The sequence below is a fragment of the Petromyzon marinus genome (assembly GCF_048934315.1).
Source record: "Petromyzon marinus isolate PM22_M1 ecotype Great Lakes invasive population chromosome 73 unlocalized genomic scaffold, UKy_Petmar_22M1.pri1.0 chr73_unloc.2, whole genome shotgun sequence".
NCBI classification, from domain to species: Eukaryota; Metazoa; Chordata; class Hyperoartia; order Petromyzontiformes; family Petromyzontidae; genus Petromyzon; species Petromyzon marinus.
In genome coordinates this window covers 152,137-173,241 of record NW_027422608.1, presented here as the reverse complement: position 1 = coordinate 173,241, position 21,105 = coordinate 152,137, and the positions used below count along the sequence as shown (strand labels likewise).

Sequence of the window (21,105 nt, the reverse complement as noted above, 5' to 3'; positions counted from 1 at the left end):
GTGGATGAGTGGGTGGGTGAGTGGGTGGGTGAGTGGGTGGGTGAGTGGGTGGGTGTGTGGGTGAGTGGGTGGGTGAGTGGGTTAGTGAGTGAGTGGGTGAGTGGGTGTGTGAGAGAGTGGGTGAGTGAGTGGGTGAGTGGGAGAGTGAGTGGGTGAGTGGGTGGGTGAGTGGGAGAGTGGGTGAGTGGGTGGGTGAGTGGGTGAGTGGGTGAGTGGGTGGATGGGTGAGTGGGTGGGTGAGTGAGTGGGTGAGTGGGTGGGTGGGTGAGTGAGTGGGTGAGTGGGTGAGTGGGTGGGTGAGTGGGAGAGTGAGTGGGTGAGTGGGTGGGTGAGTGGCTGGGTGGGTGAGTGAGTGGGTGAGTGTGTGGCTGAGTGGGTGAGTGGGTGGGTGGGTGAGTGAGTGGGTGAGTGGGTGAGTGAGTGGGAGAGTGGGTGGGTGAGTGGGTGAGTGGCTGGGTGGGTGAGTGAGTGGGTGAGTGGGTGAGTGAGTGAGTGGGTGAGTGGCTGGGTGGGTGAGTGGGTGGGTGAGTGGGTGGGTGAGTGAGTGGGTGAGTGGGTGAGTGAGTGGGAGAATGGGTGAGTGAGTGTGTGGGTGAGTGGGTGAGTGAGTGGGTGGGTGGGTGAGTGGGTGAGTGGGTGGGTGAGTGTGTGGGTGAGGGAGTGGGTGAGTGGGAGAGTGAGTGGGTGAGTGAGTGGGTGGGTGGGTGGGTGAGTGGGTGGGTGGGTGAGTGGGTGGGTGAGTGGGTGTGTGAGTGGGTGAGTGGGTGAGTGAGTGGGTGGGTGAGTGTGTGGGTGAGGGAGTGGGTGAGTGGGAGAGTGAGTGGGTGAGTGAGTGGGTGAGTGAGTGGGTGAGTGGGAGAGTGAGTGAGTGGGTGAGTGAGTGGGTGAGTGGGTGGGTGAGTGGGTGGGTGACTGGGTGGGTGGGTGAGTGGGTGAGTGAGTGGGTGAGTGGATGGGTGAGTGGGTGAGTGAGTGGGTGAGTGGGTGTGTGAGAGAGTGGGTGAGTGAGTGGGTGAGTGAGTGAGTGGGTGAGTGGGTGTGTGAGAGTGGGTGAGTGAGTGGGTGAGTGGGAGAGTGAGTGGGTGGGTGAGTGAGTGGGTGAGTGGGTGAGTGAGTGGGTGGGTGGGTGAGTGAGTGGGTGGGTGGGTGAGTGAGTGGGAGAGTGGGTGGGTGAGTGGGTAAGTGAGTGGGTGAGTGGGTGGGTGAGTGGGTGGGTGAGTGGGTGGGTGAGTGGGTGGGTGGGTGGGTGAGTGGGTGGGTGGGTGAGTGGGTGAGTGGATGAGTGGGTGGGTGAGTGGGTGAGTGGATGAGTGGGTGGGTGAGTGGGAGAGTGAGTGAGTGGGTGGGTGAGTGGGTGAGTGGGTAAGTGAGTGGGTGAGTGGGTGGGTGAGTGGGTGAGTGAGTGGGTGTGTGAGAGAGTGGGTGGGTGAGTGGGTGAGTGAGTGGGTGAGTGGGTGTGTGAGAGAGTGGGTGAGTGAGTGAGTGGGTGAGTGGGAGAGTGAGTGGGTGGGTGAGTGAGTGGGTGAGTGAGAGAGTGGGTGGGTGAGTGGGTGGGTGGGTGAGTGAGTGGGAGAGTGGGTGGGTGAGTGGGTAAGTGAGTGGGTGAGTGGGTGGGTGAGTGGGTGGGTGCGAGTGAGTGGGTGGCTGAGTGGGTGAGTGAGTGGGTGAGTGAGTGGGTGAGTGAGTGGGTGAGTGAGTGGGTGAGTGGGTAAGTGGGTGGGTGAGTGGGTGGGTGAGTGGGTGGGTGAGTGGGTGAGTGGGTGAGTGAGTGAGTGGGTGAGTGAGTGGGTGAGTGAGTGGGTGGGTGAGTGAGTGGGTGAGTGAGTGTGTGGGTGAGGGAGTTGGCGAGTGTGTGGGTGAGGGAGTTGGCGAGTGTGTGGGTGAGTGAGTGAGTGGGTGAGTGAGTGGGTGAGTGAGTGAGTGGGTGAGTGGGTGGGTGAGTGGGTGGGTGAGTGAGTGGGTGAGTGGGTGAGTGAGTGGGAGAATGGGTGAGTGTGTGGCTGGGTGGGTGAGGTGGGTGAGTGGGAGAGTGAGTGGGTGAGTGGGTGAGTGGGAGAGTGAGTGGGTGGATGAGTGAGTGGGTGAGTGGGAGAGTGGGTGGGTGGGTGAGTGGGTGGGTGGGTGGGTGAGTGGGTGTGTGAGTGGGTGAGTGGGTGAGTGAGTGGGTGGGTGAGTGAGTGGGTAAGTGGGTGAGTGGGTAAGTGGATGAGTGGGTGGGTGAGTGGGTGGGTGAGTGGGTGGGTGAGTGGGTGGGTGTGTGGGTGAGTGGGTGGGTGAGTGGGTTAGTGAGTGAGTGGGTGAGTGGGTGTGTGAGAGAGTGGGTGAGTGAGTGGGTGAGTGGGAGAGTGAGTGGGTGAGTGGGTGGGTGAGTGGGAGAGTGGGTGAGTGGGTGGGTGAGTGGGTGAGTGGGTGAGTGGGTGAGTGGGTGGATGGGTGAGTGGGTGGGTGAGTGAGTGGGTGAGTGGGTGGGTGGGTGAGTGAGTGGGTGAGTGAGTGGGTGAGTGGGTGGGTGAGTGGGAGAGTGAGTGGGTGAGTGGGTGGGTGAGTGGCTGGGTGGGTGAGTGAGTGGGTGAGTGTGTGGCTGAGTGGGTGAGTGGGTGGGTGGGTGAGTGAGTGGGTGAGTGGGTGAGTGAGTGGGAGAGTGGGTGGGTGAGTGGGTGAGTGGCTGGGTGGGTGAGTGAGTGGGTGAGTGGGTGAGTGAGTGAGTGGGTGAGTGGCTGGGTGGGTGAGTGGGTGGGTGAGTGGGTGGGTGAGTGAGTGGGTGAGTGGGTGAGTGAGTGGGAGAATGGGTGAGTGAGTGTGTGGGTGAGTGGGTGAGTGAGTGGGTGGGTGGGTGAGTGGGTGAGTGGGTGGGTGAGTGTGTGGGTGAGGGAGTGGGTGAGTGGGAGAGTGAGTGGGTGAGTGAGTGGGTGGGTGGGTGGGTGAGTGGGTGGGTGGGTGAGTGGGTGGGTGAGTGGGTGTGTGAGTGGGTGGAGTGAGTGAGTGGGTGGGTGAGTGTGTGGGTGAGGGAGTGGGTGAGTGGGAGAGTGAGTGGGTGAGTGAGTGGGTGAGTGAGTGGGTGAGTGGGAGAGTGAGTGAGTGGGTGAGTGAGTGGGTGAGTGGGTGGGTGAGTGGGTGGGTGAGTGGGTGGGTGAGTGGGTGGGTGAGTGGGAGAGTGAGTGGGTGAGTGAGTGAGTGTGTGAGTGGGTGGGTGAGTGGGAGATTTAGTGGGTGAGTGGGTGGGTGGGTGAGTGGGTGGGTGGGTGAGTGGGTGGGTGGGTGGGTGAGTGGGTGGGTGTGTGGGTGAGTGGGTGGGTGAGTGGGTGGGTGAGTGGGTGGGTGAGTGGGTGGGTGAGTGGGTGGGTGAGTGGGAGAGTGAGTGGGTGAGTGAGTGGGTGAGTGGGTGGGTGAGTGGGAGATTTAGTGGGTGAGTGGGTGGGTGAGTGGGTGGGTGAGTGGGAGATTGAGTGGGTGAGTGAGTGGGTGGGTGAGTGAGTGGGTGGGTGGGTGGCTGGGTGGGTGAGTGAGTGGGTGGGTGAGTGGGTGAGTGAGTGGGTGAGTGGGTAAGTGGGTGAGTGAGTGGGTGAGTGAGTGGGTGAGTGTGTGGCTGAGTGGGTGGGTGAGTGGGTGGGTGAGTGAGTGGGTGAGTGGGTGGGTGAGTGAGTGAGTGGGTGAGTGAGTGTGTGGGTGAGTGTGTGGCTGAGTGGGTGGATGAGTGGGTGGGTGAGTGAGTGGGTGAGTGAGTGGGTGAGTGGGAGAGTGAGTGGGTGAGTGGGAGAGTGGGTGGGTGAGTGGGTGAGTGAGTGAGTGGGTGAGTGGGTGAGTGGGTGGGTGAGTGGGTGAGTGGGTGGGTGAGTGGGTGGGTGAGTGGGTGGGTGGGTGAGTGGGTGGGTGGGTGGGTGAGTGAGTGGGTGAGTGAGTGGGTGAGTGGGTGGGTGAGTGAGTGGGTGGGTGAGTGGGGTGGGTGAGTGGGTGAGTGAGTGGGTGGGTGGGTGAGTGGGTGTGTGAGTGGGTGTGTGAGTGGGTGAGTGAGTGGGTGAGTATGTGGGTGAGTGAGTGGGTGAGTGGGTGAGTGTGTGGGTGAGTGAATGAGTGGGTGGGTGAGTGGGTGACTGAGTGAGTGGGTGGGTGAGTGAGTGAGTGGGTGAGGGAGTTGGTGAGTGTGTGGGTGAGTGAGTGAGTGTGTGAGTGGGTGAGGGAGTGAGTGGGTGAGTGTGAGTGTGAGTGAGTGAGTGGGTGAATGAGTGAGTGGGTGGGTGAGTGGGTGGGTGAGTGGGTGAGTGAGTGGGTGAGTGGGTGAGTGGTGAGTGAGTGGGTGAGTGAGTGAGTGTGTGAGTGGGTGAGTGAGTGATTGGGTGAGTAAGTGGGTGAGTGGGTGTGTGGGTGAGTGGGTGAGTGAGTGGTTGAGTTAGTGAGTGAGTGAGTGGGTGAGTGAGTGGGTGAGGGAGTGAGTGGGTGAGGGAGTGGGTGAGGGAGTGGGTGAGTGGGTGAGTGAGTGGGTGAGTGGGTGAGGGAGTGGGTGAGTGGGTGGGTGAGTGGGTGAGGGAGTGGGTGAGGGAGTGAGTGGGTGAGTGGGTGGGTGAGGGAGTGAGTGGGTGGGTGAGAGAGTGGGTGAGTGGGTGTGTGAGTGAATGGGTGGGTGAGTGGGTGGGTGAGTGTGTGGGTGAGTGAGTGGGTGCACGTAGCCTGGCACAAGCGTCGTGGTGACGTCACCGCCACTTAGTGGCGAATGGCGGTTGTTGTTGTTGTGGGTGGGTGGGTGAGTGAGTGAGTCACCCACCCACAGCTCTCCGCTCACCTTCAACACGGCAGCGAACTCACGCAGCCTGCAAGCTTCTCCCGACAGATCACTCCTCAAATGACCCAACACGACCCGACGAGGACCGTAGTAAGATGGCCGCCTTGAAGCCACCAAACAACATCGCCGCCATCTTACTGCTGCCGTGAAGGGGAGGGGGGGCATCGAGCCTCCCCATAGGTCGGCCGTAGTAAGATGGCCGCTTTGAAGCCAGCAAGTTCCTTCACCGCCATCTTACTACCGCTGAAGGAACTGATTGGCCGATCTCCGTCACGTGAGGAAGGAGGGAGGAGTCGGGGGGTACCTCCAGGCCTCCCCATTGGTCGGAATTCGTTAGACGGCCTTCCTGAAGCCATCAACGTTCGCTTTCGTCAGCTGACGTCTCACCCACCCTTCTGATTGGTCGAGGCGTTGGCAGGCGAGCACGGTGTAGGCCTCCCCATTGGTCGCCATCTTACTACTGCCGAGTCTTTTGATTGGCAGAAGTCCTGTCACGTGGGACGGGTCCCATCGTTCTCAATGGTCAGCAGCGGCGAGGTGACCTGAGGCCAACCAGCTTTACACAGGCGCCATTTTGCTACAGCCGGGGCTTCTCATTGGCAGAATAGCATCACGTGGGAGGAGGAGCCGGGGTGGAAAGGTTGTTGAATTCAAGTCTCTTCATTGGCCAAGCCGCATCACGTGGGATAACAGGGAGGAGGGGCGTAGACGTTGATGGAGGGGTGTTGTTGAATCCGAGGCTCGTCATTGGTCAAGTCGAATCACGTGGGGCGTCAGGCAGGAGGAGGCGGGGTGGCGGGTTGTAGAATGCGATTCTCCTCATTGGCCAAGTCGCGTCACGTGGGATGCCAGGGTAGAGGAGGGGGGGCAGTGGGGGATGTTGATTTCCAGCCTGTTCATTGGCCTAGTCGCATCACGTGGCGATAGAAAGAGCAGAGGGGGGTGGACGGGGGGGGGTTGTTGTTGAACTTGAGTCTCCTCATTGGCCGAGTCACGTCACGTGGTGGTATAGAGAGAGGGCGTTGAACGAGGGCGAGATGATATTGAACCTGAGCCTCATCATTGGCCAAGTTGCATCACGTGGATGTAGAGCGAGTGGGGGGGAGGTCAAGGCCCCCGAGTATTCCCATTGGTCGACAGCAACGCAGTGAGCGGTGGTGCAGTGGTTAGGGCAGTGAGTGTAGTAAATAATGTAGTGTAGTAGTGTATAGTGTATAATGTAGTGTATAGTGTAGTGTAGTAGTGTATAGTGTAGTAGTGTATAATGTAGTGTATAGTGTAGTGTAGTAGTGTATAGTGTAGTAGTGTATAATGTAGTGTATAGTGTAGTGTATAGTGTATAATGTAGTGTATAATGTAGTGTATAGTGTAGTGTAGTAGTGTATAGTGTATAATGTAGTGTATAGTGTATAATGTAGTGTATAATGTAGTGTAGTCGTGAATAATGTAGTGTATAATGTAGTGTATAATGTCGTGTAGTAGTGTATAGTGTAGTGTAGTAGTGTATAGTGTAGTGTAGTAGTGTATAATGTAATGTATGGTGTACAATGTAGTGTAGTAGTGTATAGTGTAGTGTAGTAGTGTATAATGTAGTGTAGTAGTGTATAATGTAGTGTATAGTGTAGTGTAGTAGTGTATAGTGTAGTGTAGTAGTGTATAATGTAGTGTATAGTGTAAAATGTAGTGTAGTAGTGTATAATGTAGTGTATAATGTAGTGTATAATGTCGTGTAGTAGTGTGTAGTGTAGTAGTGTATAGTGTAGTGTATAGTGTATAATGTAGTGTATAGCGTATAATGTAGTGTATAATGTAGTGTAGTAGTGTATAATGTAGTGTATAGTGTATAATGTAGTGTAGTAGTGTATAGTGTAGTGTAGTAGTTTATAATGTAGTGTATAGTGTATAATGTAGTGTAGTAGTGTATAGTGTATAATGTAGTGTATAATGTAGTATATAATGTCGTATAGTAGTGTATAGTGTAGTGTAGTAGTGTATAATGTAGTGTATAGTGTAGTGTATTTGTGTATAGCGTAGTGTAGTAGTGTATAGTGTAGTGTAGTGGTGTATAGTGTATAATGTAGTGTATAGTGTAGTGTAGAAGTGTATAATGTAGTTTATAGTGTAGTGTAGTAGTGTATAATGTAGTGTATAGTGTAGTGTATTTGTGTATAGTGTAGTATAGGAGTGTATAATGTAGTGTAGTAGTGTATAATGTAGTGTACAGTGTAGTGTATTAGTGTATAATGAAGTGTAGTAGTGTATAATGTAGTGTAGTAGTGTATAGTGTAGTGTAGTAGTGTATAATGTAGTGTGGTAGTGTATAGTGTAGTGTAGTAGTGTATAGTGTAGTAGTGTATAATGTAGTGTAGTATTGTATAATGTAGTGTAGTAGTTAATAATGTAGTGTAGTAGTGTATAATGTAGTGTAGTAGTGTATAGTGTAGTGTAGTGGTGTATAATGTAGTGTATAGTGTACAATGTAGTGTAGTAGTGTATAGTGTAGTCTAGTAGTGTATAGTGTAGTGTAGTAGTGTATAATGTAGTGTAGTAGTGTATAATGTAGTGTAGTAGTGTATAATGTAGTGTAGTAGTGTATAGTGTAGTGTAGTAGTGTATAGTGTAGTGTAGTAGTGTATAATGTAGTGTATAGTGTATAATGTAGTGTAGTAGTGTATAGTGTAGTGTAGTAGTGTATAGTGTAGTAGTGTATAATGTAGTGTATAGTGTATAATGTAGTGTAGTAGTGTATAATATAGTGTAGTAGTGTATAATGTAGTGTAGGAGTGTATAGTGTAGTGTAGTAGTATATAATGTAGTGTAGTAGTGTATAGTGTAGTGTAGTAATGTATTAGCGTATAATGTAGTGTGTAGTGTAGTAGTGTATAGTGTAGTGTAGTAGTGTATAATGTAGTGTAGTAGTGTATAATGTGGTGTAGTAGTGTATAATGTAGTGCAGTAGTGTATAATGTAGTGTAGTAGTGTATAGTATAGTGTATAATGTAGTGTAGTAGTATATAGTGTAGTATAGTAGTGTATAATGTAGTATAGTAGTGTATAATGTAGTGTAGTAGTGTATAGTATAGTGTATAATGTAGTGTAGTAGTGTATAGTGTAGTATAGTAGTGTATAATGTAGTATAGTAGTGTATAATGTAGTGTAGTAGTGTATAATGTAGTGTAGTAGTGTATAGTGTGGTGTAGTAGTGTGTAGGGTGGTATATAATGTAGTGTAGTAGTGTATAATGTAGTGTAGTAGTGTATAATGTAGTAGTGTGTAGTATATTAGTATATAATGTAGTGTGGTAGTGTATAGTGTAGTAGTGTATAATGTAGTGTAGTAGTGTATAATGTAGTAGTGTGTAGTGTATTAGTATATAATGTAGTGTAGTAGTGTATAGTGTAGTAGTTATGTAGTCTAGCAGTGTATAATGTAGTGTAGTAGTGTATAATGTAGTGTAGTAGTGTATAATGTAGTGTAGTAGTGTATAATGTAGTGTGGCAGTGTATAATGTAGTAGTGTTGTAGTGTATTAGTATGTATATGATGTATATATAGTATAAAGTGTAAGTTTATAAATAACTAAGACCCTCTCAAGGTATAAATAAGCAGAGGGTGGAGTCACTGACAGCTGGAGACCGCTGAACACAAATAGACCCCCTAGATCACTACCCCCTAGATCACTACCCCCTAGATCACTACCCCCTAGATCACTACCCCCTAGATCACCACCCCCTAGATCACTACCCCCTAGATCACTACCCCCTAGTCCCCTACCCCCTAGATCACTACCCCCTAGATCACTACCCCCTAGTCCCCTACCCCCTAGATCACTACCCCCTAGATCACTACCCCCTAGATCACTACCCCCTAGATCACTACCCCCTAGATCACTACACCCTAGTCCCCTACCCCCTAGATCACTACCCCTAGTCCCCTACCCCCTAGATCACTACCCTCTAGATCCCTTCCCCTAGATCACTACCCCCTAGATCACTACCCCCTAGTCCCCTACCCCCTAGATCACTACCCCCTAGATCACTACCCCCTAGATCACTACCCCCTAGATCACTACCCCCTAGTCCCCTACCCCCTAGATCACTACCCGCTAGATCACTACCCCCTAGATCACTACACCCTAGTCCCCTACCCCCTAGATCACTACCCCCTAGATCACTACCCCTAGTCCCCTACCCCCTAGATCACTACCCCCTAGATCACTTCCCCCTAGATCACTACCCCCTAGATCACTACCCCCTAGTCCCCTACCCCCTAGATCACTACCCCCTAGATCACTACCCCCTAGATCACTACCCCCTAGATCACTACCCCCTAGATCACTACCCCCTAGATCACTACCCCCTAGATCACCACCCCATAGATCACTACCCCCTAGATCACTACCCCCTAGATCACTACCCCCTAGATCACTACCCCCTAGATCACTACCCCCTAGATCACTACCCCCTAGATCACTACCCCATAGATCACTACCCCCTAGTCCCCTACCCCCTAGATCACTAACCCCTAGATCACTACCCCCTAGATCACTACCCCCTAGATCACTACCCCCTAGATCACTACCCCCGAGTCCCCTACCCCCTAGATCACTACCCCATAGATCACTACCCCCTCGATCACTACCCCCTAGATCACTACCCCCTAGATCACTACTCCCTAGTCCCCTACCCCCTAGATCACTACCCCCTAGATCACTACCCCCTAGATCACTACCCCCTAGATCACTACCCCCTAGATCACTACCCCCTAGATCACTACCCCCTAGATCACCACCCCATAGATCACTACCCCCTAGATCACCACCCCATAGATCACTACCCCCTAGATCACTACCCCCTAGATCACTACCCCCTAGATCACTACCCCCTATATCACTACCCCCTAGATCACTACCCCCGAGTCCCCTACCCCCTAGATCACTACCCCATAGATCACTACCCCCTCGATCACTACCCCCTAGATCACTACCCCCTAGATCACTAGTCCCTAGTCCCCTACCCCCTAGATCACTACCCCCTAGATCACTACCCCCTAGTCCCCTACCCCCTAGATCACTACCCCCTAGATCACTACCCCCTAGTCCCCTACCCCTTAGATCACTACCCCCTAGATCACCACCCCCTAGATCACTACCCCCTAGATCACCACCCCCTAGATCACTACCCACTAGATCACTACCCCCTAGATCACTACCCCCTAGTCCCCTACCCCCTAGATCACTACCTCCTAGATCACTACCCCTTAGATCACTACCCCCTAGATCACTACCGCCTAGATCACTACCCCCAAGATCACTACCCCCTAGATCACTACCCCTTAGATCACTACCCCCTAGATCACTACCCCCTAGTCCCCTACCCCCTAGTCCCCTACCCCCTAGATCACTACCCCCTAGATCACTACCCCCTAGATCACTACCCCCTAGATCACTACCCCCTAGTCCCCTACCCCCTAGATCACTACCCCCTAGATCACTTCCCTCTAGATCACTACCCCCTAGATCACTACCCCCTAGATCACTACCCCCTAGATCACTACCCCCTAGTTCCCTACCCCCTAGATCACTACCCCCTAGATCACTACCCCCTAGATCACTACCCCCTAGATCACTACCCCCTAGATCACTACCCCTAGTCCCCTACCCCCTAGATCACTACCCCCTACATCACTACCCCCTAGATCACTACCCCCTAGTCCCCTACCCCCTAGTCCCTTACCCCTAGATCACTACCCCCTAGATCACTACCCCCTAGATCACTACCCCCTAGATCACTACCCCCTAGATCACTACCCCCTAGATCACTACCCCTTAGTCCCCTACCCCCTAGGTCACTACCCCCTAGATCACCACCCCCTAGATCACTACCCCCTAGATCACTACCCCCTAGATCACTACCCCCTAGATCACTACCCCCTAGATCACTACACCCTAGATCACTACCCCCTAGTCCCCTACCCCCTAGATCACTACCCCCTAGTCCCCTACCCCCTAGATCACTACCCCCTAGATCACTACCCCTAGTCCCCTACCCCCTAGATCACTACCCCCTAGATCACTACCCCCTAGTCCCCTACCCCCTAGATCACTACCCCCTAGATCACTAGTCCCCTACCCCCTAGATCACTACCCCCTAGATCACTACCCCCTAGATCACTACCCCCTAGATCACTACCCCCTAGTCCCCTACCCCCTAGATCACTACCCCATAGATCACTACCCCCTAGATCACTACCCCCTAGATCACTACCCCCTAGATCACTACCCCCTAGTCCCCTACCCCCTAGATCACTACCCCCTAGATCACTACCCCCTAGTCCCCTACCCCCTAGATCACTACCCCCTAGATCACTACCCCCTAGATCACTACCCCCTAGATCACTACCCCCTAGATCACTACCCCCTAGTCCCCTACCCCCTAGATCACTACCCCCTAGATCACTACCCCCTAGTCCCCTACCCCCTAGATCACTACCCCCTAGATCACTACCCCCTAGATCACTACCCCTAGATCACTACCCCCTAGATCACTACCCCCTAGATCACTACCCCCTAGATCACTATCCCCTAGATCACGACCCCCTAGATCACGACCCCCTAGATCACTACCCCCTAGATCACTACCCCCTAGATCACTACCCCCTAAGATCACTACCCCCTAGATCGCTACCCCCTAGATCGCTACCCCCTAGATCACTACCCCCTAGTCCCCTACCCCCTAGATCACTACCCCCTAGATCACTACCCCCTAGATCACTACCCCCTAGATCACTACCCCCTAGATCACTACCCCCTAAGATCACTACCCCCTAGATCACTACCCCCTAGATCGCTACCCCCTAGATCGCTACCCCCTAGATCACTACCCCCTAGTCCCCTACCCCCTAGATCACTACCCCCTAGATCACTACCCCCTAAGATCACTACCCCCTAGATCACTACCCCCTAGATCACTACCCCCTAGATCACTACCCCCTAGTCCCCTACCCCCTAGATCACTACCCCCTCGATCAATACCCCCTAGTCCCCTACCCCCTAGATCACTACCCCCTAGATCACTACCCCCTAGATCACTACCCCCTAGATCACTACCCCCTAGATCACTACCCCCTAGATCATTACCCCCTAGATCACTACCCCATAGATCACTACCCCCTAGATCACTACCCCCTAAGATCACCACCCCCTAGATCACTACCCACTAGATCACTACCCCCTAGATCACTACCCCCTAGTCCTCTACCCCCTAGATCACTACCCCCTAGATCACTACCCCCTAGATCACTACCCCCTAGATCACTACCCCCTAGTCCCCTACCCCCTAGATCACTACCCCCTAGATCACTACCCCCTAGATCACTACCCCCTAGTCCCCTACCCCCTAGATCACTACCCCCTAGTCCCCTACCCCCTAGATCACTACCCCCTAGATCACTACCCCCTAGTCCCCTACCCCCTAGATCACTACCCCCTAGATCACTACCCCCTAGATCACTACCCCCTAGATCACTACCCCCTAGTCCCCTACCCCCTAGATCACTACCCCCTAGATCACTACCCCCTAGTCCCCTACCCCCTAGATCACTACCCCCTAGATCACTACCCCCTAGATCACTACCCCCTAGATCACTACCCTCTAGATCACTACCCCCTAGATCACTACCCCCTAGTCCCCTACCCCCTAGATCACTACCCCCTAGATCACTACCCCCTAGTCCCCTACCCCCTAGATCACTACCCCCTAGATCACTACCCCCTAGATCACTACCCCCTAGATCACTATCCCCTAGATCACGACCCCCTAGATCACGACCCCCTAGATCACTACCCCCTAGATCACTACCCCCTAGATCACTACCCCCTAAGATCACTACCCCCTAGATCGCTACCCCCTAGATCGCTACCCCCTAGATCACTACCCCCTAGTCCCCTACCCCCTAGATCACTACCCCCTAGATCACTACCCCCTAGATCACTACCCCCTAGATCACTACCCCCTAGATCACTACCCCCTAAGATCACTACCCCCTAGATCACTACCCCCTAGATCGCTACCCCCTAGATCGCTACCCCCTAGATCACTACCCCCTAGTCCCCTACCCCCTAGATCACTACCCCCTAGATCACTACCCCCTAAGATCACTACCCCCTAGATCACTACCCCCTAGATCACTACCCCCTAGATCACTACCCCCTAGTCCCCTACCCCCTAGATCACTACCCCCTCGATCAATACCCCCTAGTCCCCTACCCCCTAGATCACTACCCCCTAGATCACTACCCCCTAGATCACTACCCCCTAGATCACTACCCCCTAGATCACTACCCCATAGATCACTACCCCCTAGATCACTACCCCCTAAGATCACCACCCCCTAGATCACTACCCACTAGATCACTACCCCCTAGATCACTACCCCCTAGTCCTCTACCCCCTAGATCACTACCCCCTAGATCACTACCCCCTAGATCACTACCCCCTAGATCACTACCCCCTAGTCCCCTACCCCCTAGATCACTACCCCCTAGATCACTACCCCCTAGATCACTACCCCCTAGTCCCCTACCCCCTAGATCACTACCCCCTAGTCCCCTACCCCCTAGATCACTACCCCCTAGATCACTACCCCCTAGTCCCCTACCCCCTAGATCACTACCCCCTAGATCACTACCCCCTAGATCACTACCCCCTAGATCACTACCCCCTAGTCCCCTACCCCCTAGATCACTACCCCCTAGATCACTACCCCCTAGATCACTACCCCCTAGATCACTACCCCCTAGATCACTACCCCCTAGATCACTACCCCCTAGATCACTACCCTCTAGATCACTACCCCCTAGATCACTACCCCCTAGATCACTACCCCCTAGTCCCCTACCCCCTAGATCACTACCCCCTAGATCACTACCCCCTAGTCCCCTACCCCCTAGATCACTACCCCCTAGATCACTACCCCCTAGTCCCCTACCCCCTAGATCACTACCCCCTAGATCACTACCCCCCTAGATCACTACCCCCTAGTCCCCTACCCCCTAGATCACTACCCCCTAGATCACTACCCCCTAGATCACTACCCCCTAGATCACTACCCCCTAGATCACTACCCCCTAGATCACTACCCTCTAGATCACTACCCCCTAGATCACTACCCCCTAGATCACTACCCCCTAGTCCCCTACCCCCTAGATCACTACCCCCTAGATCACTACCCCCTAGTCCCCTACCCCCTAGATCACTACCCCCTAGTCCCCTACCCCCTAGATCACTACCCCCTAGTCCCCTACCCCCTAGTCCCCTACCCCCTAGATCACTACCCCCTAGTCCCCTACCCCCTAGATCACTACCCCCTAGATCACTACCCCCTAGATCACTACCCCCTAGATCACTACCCCCTAGATCACTACCCCCTAGATCACTACCCCCTAGATCACTTCCCTCTAGATCACTACCCCCTAGTCCCCTACCCCCTAGATCACTACCCCCTAGATCACTACCCCCTAGATCACTACCCCCTAGATCACTACCCCCTAGATCACTACCCCCTAGATCACTACCCCCTAGTCCCCTACCCCTTAGATCACTACCCCCTAGATCACTACCCCCTAGATCACTACCCCCTAGATCACTACCCCCTAGATCACTACCCCCTAGATCACTACCCCCTAGTCCCCTACCCCCTAGATCACTACCCCCTAGATCACTACCCCATAGTCCCCTACCCCCTAGATCACTACCCCCTAGATCACTACCCCCTAGATCACTACCCCATAGTCCCCTACCCCCTAGATCACTACCCCCTAGATCACTACCCCCTAGATCACTACCCCCTAGATCACTACCCCCTAGATCACTACCCCCTAGATCACTACCCCCTAGATCACTACCCCCTAGATCACTACCCCCTAGTCCCCTATTCCCTAGTCCCCTACCCCCTAGATCACTACCCCCTAGATCACTACCCCCTAGTCCCCTACCCCCTAGATCACTACCCCCTAGATCACTACCCCCTAGTCCCCTACCCCCTAGATCACTACCCCCTAGATCACTACCCCCTAGATCACTACCCCCTAGATCACTACCCCCTAGTCCCCTACCCCCTAGATCACTACCCCCTAGATCACTACCCCCTAGTCCCCTACCCCCTAGATCACTACCCCCTAGATCACTACCCCCTAGATCACTACCCCCTAGATCACTACACCCTAGATCACTACACCCTAGATCACTACACCCTAGATCACTACCCCCTAGATCACTACCCCCTAGATCACTACCCCCTAGATCACTACACCCTAGATCACTACCCCTAGATCACTACCCCCTATATCACTACCCCCTAGATCACTACCCCCTATATCACTACCCCCTAGATCACTGCCCCCTAGATCACTACCCCCTAGATCACTACCCCCTAGATCACTACCCCCTAGATCACTACCCCCACCACCACAACCCTCAACAGCTGCAACCTGCTGTGGAATCGATGTCGCGCAGAGAATCGATGTCGCGCAGAGAATCGATGTCGCGCAGAGAATAGCCCTGGGTGAGTCTCACTCAGAGAGAGAGAGACACAGAGTGAGTCACACTCACCACTCACTCACCACTCACTCACCTACTCACCTACTCACTCACTCACCTACTCACTCACCCACTCACCCACTCACTCACTCACCTAAACACTCACCCAATCACTCACCACTCACTCACCTACTCACCTACTCACCCACTCACTCACCCACTCACTCACCCACTCACTCACCCACTCACTCACCCACTCACTCACCCACTCACCACTCACTCACCTACTCACCTACTCACTCACCCACTCACTCACCCACTCACTCACTCACCCACCCACTCACTCACCTACTCACCTACTCACTCACCCACTCACTCACTCACCCACTCACTCACCCACTCACCACTCACTCACCTACTCACCTACTCACTCACGCACTCACTCACCCACTCACCCACTCACTCGCTCATTCACCCACTCACTCACTCACCCACTCACTCACCCACTCACCCACCCACTCACCCACCCACTCACTCACCCACTCACCCACTCACTCACTCACCCACCCACTCACCCACTCACTCACCCACTCACCTACTCACTCACTTACTCACTCACCCACTCACTCACTCACCCACTCACCCACCCACTCACCCACTCACTCACCCACTCACTCACCCACTCACCCACCCACCCACTCACCCACTCACCCACCCACTCAATCACCCACTCACTCACTCACCCACTCACTCAACCAAACACTCACCCACCCACTTACCCACTCACTCACTCACCCACTCACTCACCCACCCAGTCACTCACCCACTCACCCACTTACTCACCCACTCACCCACCCACCCACTCACCCACCCACTCACTCACCCACTCACCAACTCACTCACTCACCCACTCACTCACTAACCCACTCACTCACTAACCAACTCACTCACCCACTCACTCACCCACTCACCCACCCACTCCCCACCCACCCACTCACCCACCCACTCACCCAACCACCCACTCACCCACTCACCCACCCACTCACCCACTCACTCACTCACCCACTCACCCACCCACCCACTCACCCACTCACCCACCCACTCAATCACCCACTCACTCACTCACCCACTCACTCAACCAAACACTCACCCACCCACTTACCCACTCCACTCACTCACCCACTCACTCACCCACCCAGTCACTCACCCACTCACCCACTTACTCACCCACCCACTCACTCACCCACTCACCCACCCACTCACCCACCCACCCACTCACCCACCCACTCACTCACCCACTCACCAACTCACTCACTCACCCACCCACTCACTAACCCACTCACTCACTAACCAACTCACTCACCCACTCACTCACCCACTCACCCACCCACTCACCCACCCACCCACTCACCCACCCACTCACCCAACCACCCACTCACCCACTCACCCACCCACTCACCCACCCACTCACCCACCCACTCACCCACTGACTCACTCACCCACCCACCCACTCACCCACCCACTCACCCACCCACCCACTCACCCACCCACTCACCCACCCACTCGCCCACTCACTCACCCACTGACTCACTCACCCACCCACCCACTCACCCACTCACTCACCCACTCACTCACCCACTCACTCACCCACTCACCCACCCACCCACTCACCCACTCACCCACCCACTCAATCACCCACTCACTCACTCACCCACTCACTCAACCAAACACTCACCCACCCACTTACCCACTCACTCACTCACCCACTCACTCACCCACCCAGTCACTCACCCACTCACCCACTTACTCACCCACCCACTCACTCACCCACTCACCCACCCACTCACCCACCCACCCACTCACCCACCCACTCACTCACCCACTCACCAACTCACTCACTCACCCACTCACTCACTAACCCACTCACTCACTAACCAACTCACTCACCCACTCACTCACCCACTCACCCACCCACTCACCCACCCACCCACTCATCCACCCACTCACCCAACCACTCACCCACCCACTCACCCACCCACTCACCCACCCACTCACCCACCCACTCACCCACTGACTCACTCACCCACCCACCCACTCACCCACCCACTCACCCACCCACCCACTCACCCACCCACTCACCCACCCACTCGCCCACCCACTCACCCACTGACTCACTCACCCACCCACCCACTCACCCACTCACTCACCCACTCACTCACCCACTCACTCACCCACTAACCCACCCACCCACTCACCCACTCACTCACCCACTCACCCACTCACTCACCCACTCACTCATTCACCCACTCACTCACCCACTCACTCACCCACTCACTCACCCACCCACTCACTCACCCACTCACCCACTCACTCAACCACTCACTCACTCACCCACTCACCCACTCACTCACCCACCCACCCACTCACTCACTCACCCACTCACTCACTCACCCACCCACCCACTCACCCACTCACTCACCCACTCACTCACCCACTCACTCACCCACTAACCCACCCACCCACTCACCCACTCACTCACCCACTCACCCACTCACTCACCCACTCACTCATTCACCCACTCACTCACCCACTCACTCACCCACTCACTCACCCACCCACTCACTCACCCACTCACCCACTCACTCAACCACTCACTCACTCACCCACTCACCCACTCACTCACCCACCCACCCACTCACTCACCCACCCACTCACTCACCCACTCAGCCACTCACTCACCCACTAACCCACCCACTCACTCACCCACTCACCCACTCACCCACCCACCCACTCACTCACCCACTCACTCACCCACCCACTCACCCACTCACTCACCCACTCACCTACTCACATAGCCACTCACTCACCCACTCACTGACTCACTCACCCACTCACTCACCCACTCACTCACCCACCCACTCACCCACTCACCCACTCACTCACTCACCCACCCACTCACCCACCCACTCACCCACCCACTCACCCACCCACTCACTCACCCACTCACCCACCCACTCACTCACCCACTCACCCACCCACTCACCCACCCACTCACCCACCCACTCACCCACCCACTCACCCACCCACTCACCCACCCACCCACCCACTCACACACCCACTCACCCACTGACCCACTTACCCACCCACTCACTCACCCACTCACTCACCCACTCACCCACTCACCCACCCACTCACCCACCCACTCACTCACCCACTCACCCACTCACTCACCCACTCACTCATTCACCCACTCACTCATTCACCCACTCACTCACCCACTCACTCACCCACTCACTCACCCACCCACTCACTCACTAACCCACTCACTCACCCACTCACCCACTTACTCACCCACCCACCCACTCACTCACCCACTCACCCACCCACCCACTCACCCACCCACTCACTCACCCACTCACTCACTCACCCACCCACCCACTCACCCACCCACCCACCCACTCACCCACTCACTCACTCACCCACCCACTCACTCACCCACCCACTCACTCACCCACCCACTCACCCACCCACTCACCCACCCACCCACTGTGTGACAACCCCCCTCATCTTCCCAGGCCATGAAGGTGAGCTCGGTGCTGTTTGTTGCTGGCCTGCTGGCCGCTGTGGGCGTGGTCGTCTTCCTATATCTATTATCTATCTATGTTTATCTATTATCGATCTAGTCTATTTATCTAGTTATTTCTATTTATCTATGCTTTAGTATCTCTGACTTCTCACCAACTCACCACTCACACCAACTCACCACTCACCACCATCTCACCATCATCTCGAGCACGTGCAGATACTCGAGCCGGAGGTAAGTGGGGACAGCACCACTCACTCACCACTCACCTCACTCACTCACCCACTCAGTGAGTCACTCACTCACTCACTCACCCACCCACTCACTCACCACTCACTCACTCACCCACTCACTCACCCACTCACTCACTCACCACTCACTCACCACTCACTCACCACTCACTCACTCACTACTGACTCACTCACTCACCCACTCACCACTCACTCACTCACTCACCACTCACTCACTCACCCACTCACCCACTCACCACTCACTCACCCCACCCACTCACTCACTCACCCACTCACCACTCACTCACTCACTCACCACTCACTCACCCACCCACTCACTCACCACTCACTCACTCACTCACCCACTCACCACTCACTCACTCACTCACCACTCACTCACTCACTCACCCACTCACCCACTCACCACTCACTCACTCACTCACCACTCACTCACCACTCACTCACCCACTCACTCACCCACTCACGCACTCACTCACTCACTCACCACTCACTCACCCACTCACTCACCCACTCACTCACTCTCACCACTCACTCACTCACCATTCACTCACTCACCACTCACTCACTCACCACTCACTCACTCACTCACCCACTCACCACTCACTCACTCACTCACCACTCACTCACTCACCCACTCACCCACTCACTCACTCACCACTCACTCACTCACTCACCACTCACTCACTCACCACTCACTCACTCACTCACCACTCACTCACTCACCCACTCACTCACTCACCCACTCACTCACCCACTCACGCACTCACTCACCACTCACTCACTCACTCACCCACTCACTCACTCACTCACCCACCACTCACTCACTCACTCTCACCCCTCACCCACTCACTCACCCACTCACTCACCACTCACTCACTCACTCACCCACCACTCACTCACCACTCACTCACTCACCCACCCACTCACTCACCACTCACTCACTCACCCACTCACTCACTCACCCACTCACTCACTCACTCACCCACTCACCCACTCACTCACCCACTCACTCACTCACCACTCACTCACTCACTATTCACTCACTCACTCACCACTCACTCACTCACCACTCACTCACTCTCTCACCCACTCACTCACCCACCCACTCACCCACTCACCACTCACTCACTCACCCACCCACTCACTCACCACTCACTCACTCACCCACTCACTCACTCACTCACCCATTCACTCACTCACTCACCCACTCACTCACCCACTCACTCACCCACTCACTCACCACTCACTCACTATTCACTCACTCACTCACCCACTCACTCACCCACTCACCCACCCACTCACCCACTCACCACTCACTCACTCACTCACCACTCACTCACTCACCCACTCACCCACTTACTCACTCACCACTCACTCACTCACTCACCACTCACTCACTCACCCACTCACCCACTCACCCACTCACTCACCACTCACTCACTCACTCACCACTCACTCACCCACTCACCCACTCACGCACTCACTCACCACTCACTCACTCACTCACCACTCACTCACCCACTCACTCACTCACCCACTCACTCACCCACTCACCCACTCACTCACTCACCCACTCACTCACTCTCACCACTCACTCACTCACTCACCCACCCACTCACTCACTCACTCACCCACTCACCCACTCACTCACCCACTCACTCACCACTCACTCACTCACTCACCCACCACTCACTCACCACTCACCACTCACTCACCACTCACCACCCACCACTCACCCACTCACCCACTCACCCACTCACTCACTCACCACTCACTCACTCACTCACCCACTCACTCACTCACCCACCCACTCACCCACCCACCCACTCACTCCCCACTCACTCACTCACCCACTCACTCACTCACCCACTCACACACTCACACACTCACTCACCCACTCACTCACTCACCCACTCATCCACTCACTCACACACTCACTCACTCACACACTCACTTA

General features: G+C 54.7%; 1 protein-coding gene and 1 long non-coding RNA gene across 5 annotated transcripts in view; one reads left to right on the top strand and one right to left on the bottom strand.

Annotated features, from left to right (window-relative positions):
* The window catches only part of LOC116938373 (methylmalonyl-CoA mutase, mitochondrial), a 76,023-nt gene extending 70,467 nt beyond the window's left edge, over positions 1–5,556 (bottom strand). The window contains exon 1 of one of the 4 annotated variants that reach the window (XM_076058388.1): positions 4,778–5,556. In XM_076058388.1, the coding sequence (XP_075914503.1) occupies positions 4,778–4,942 (165 nt within the window). In that variant the 5' untranslated portion in view covers positions 4,943–5,556. The remainder of the gene's footprint in view (positions 1–4,777) is intronic. The other 3 variants (XM_076058389.1, XM_076058390.1, XM_076058391.1) reach the window with 3 other exon arrangements.
* Positions 5,557–19,049: 13,493 nt separating this feature from the next.
* The window catches only part of LOC142908128 (uncharacterized), an 11,021-nt gene continuing 8,965 nt past the window's right edge, over positions 19,050–21,105 (top strand). The window contains exon 1 of the long non-coding RNA XR_012931609.1: positions 19,050–19,131. This is a non-coding gene — a long non-coding RNA (uncharacterized LOC142908128). The remainder of the gene's footprint in view (positions 19,132–21,105) is intronic.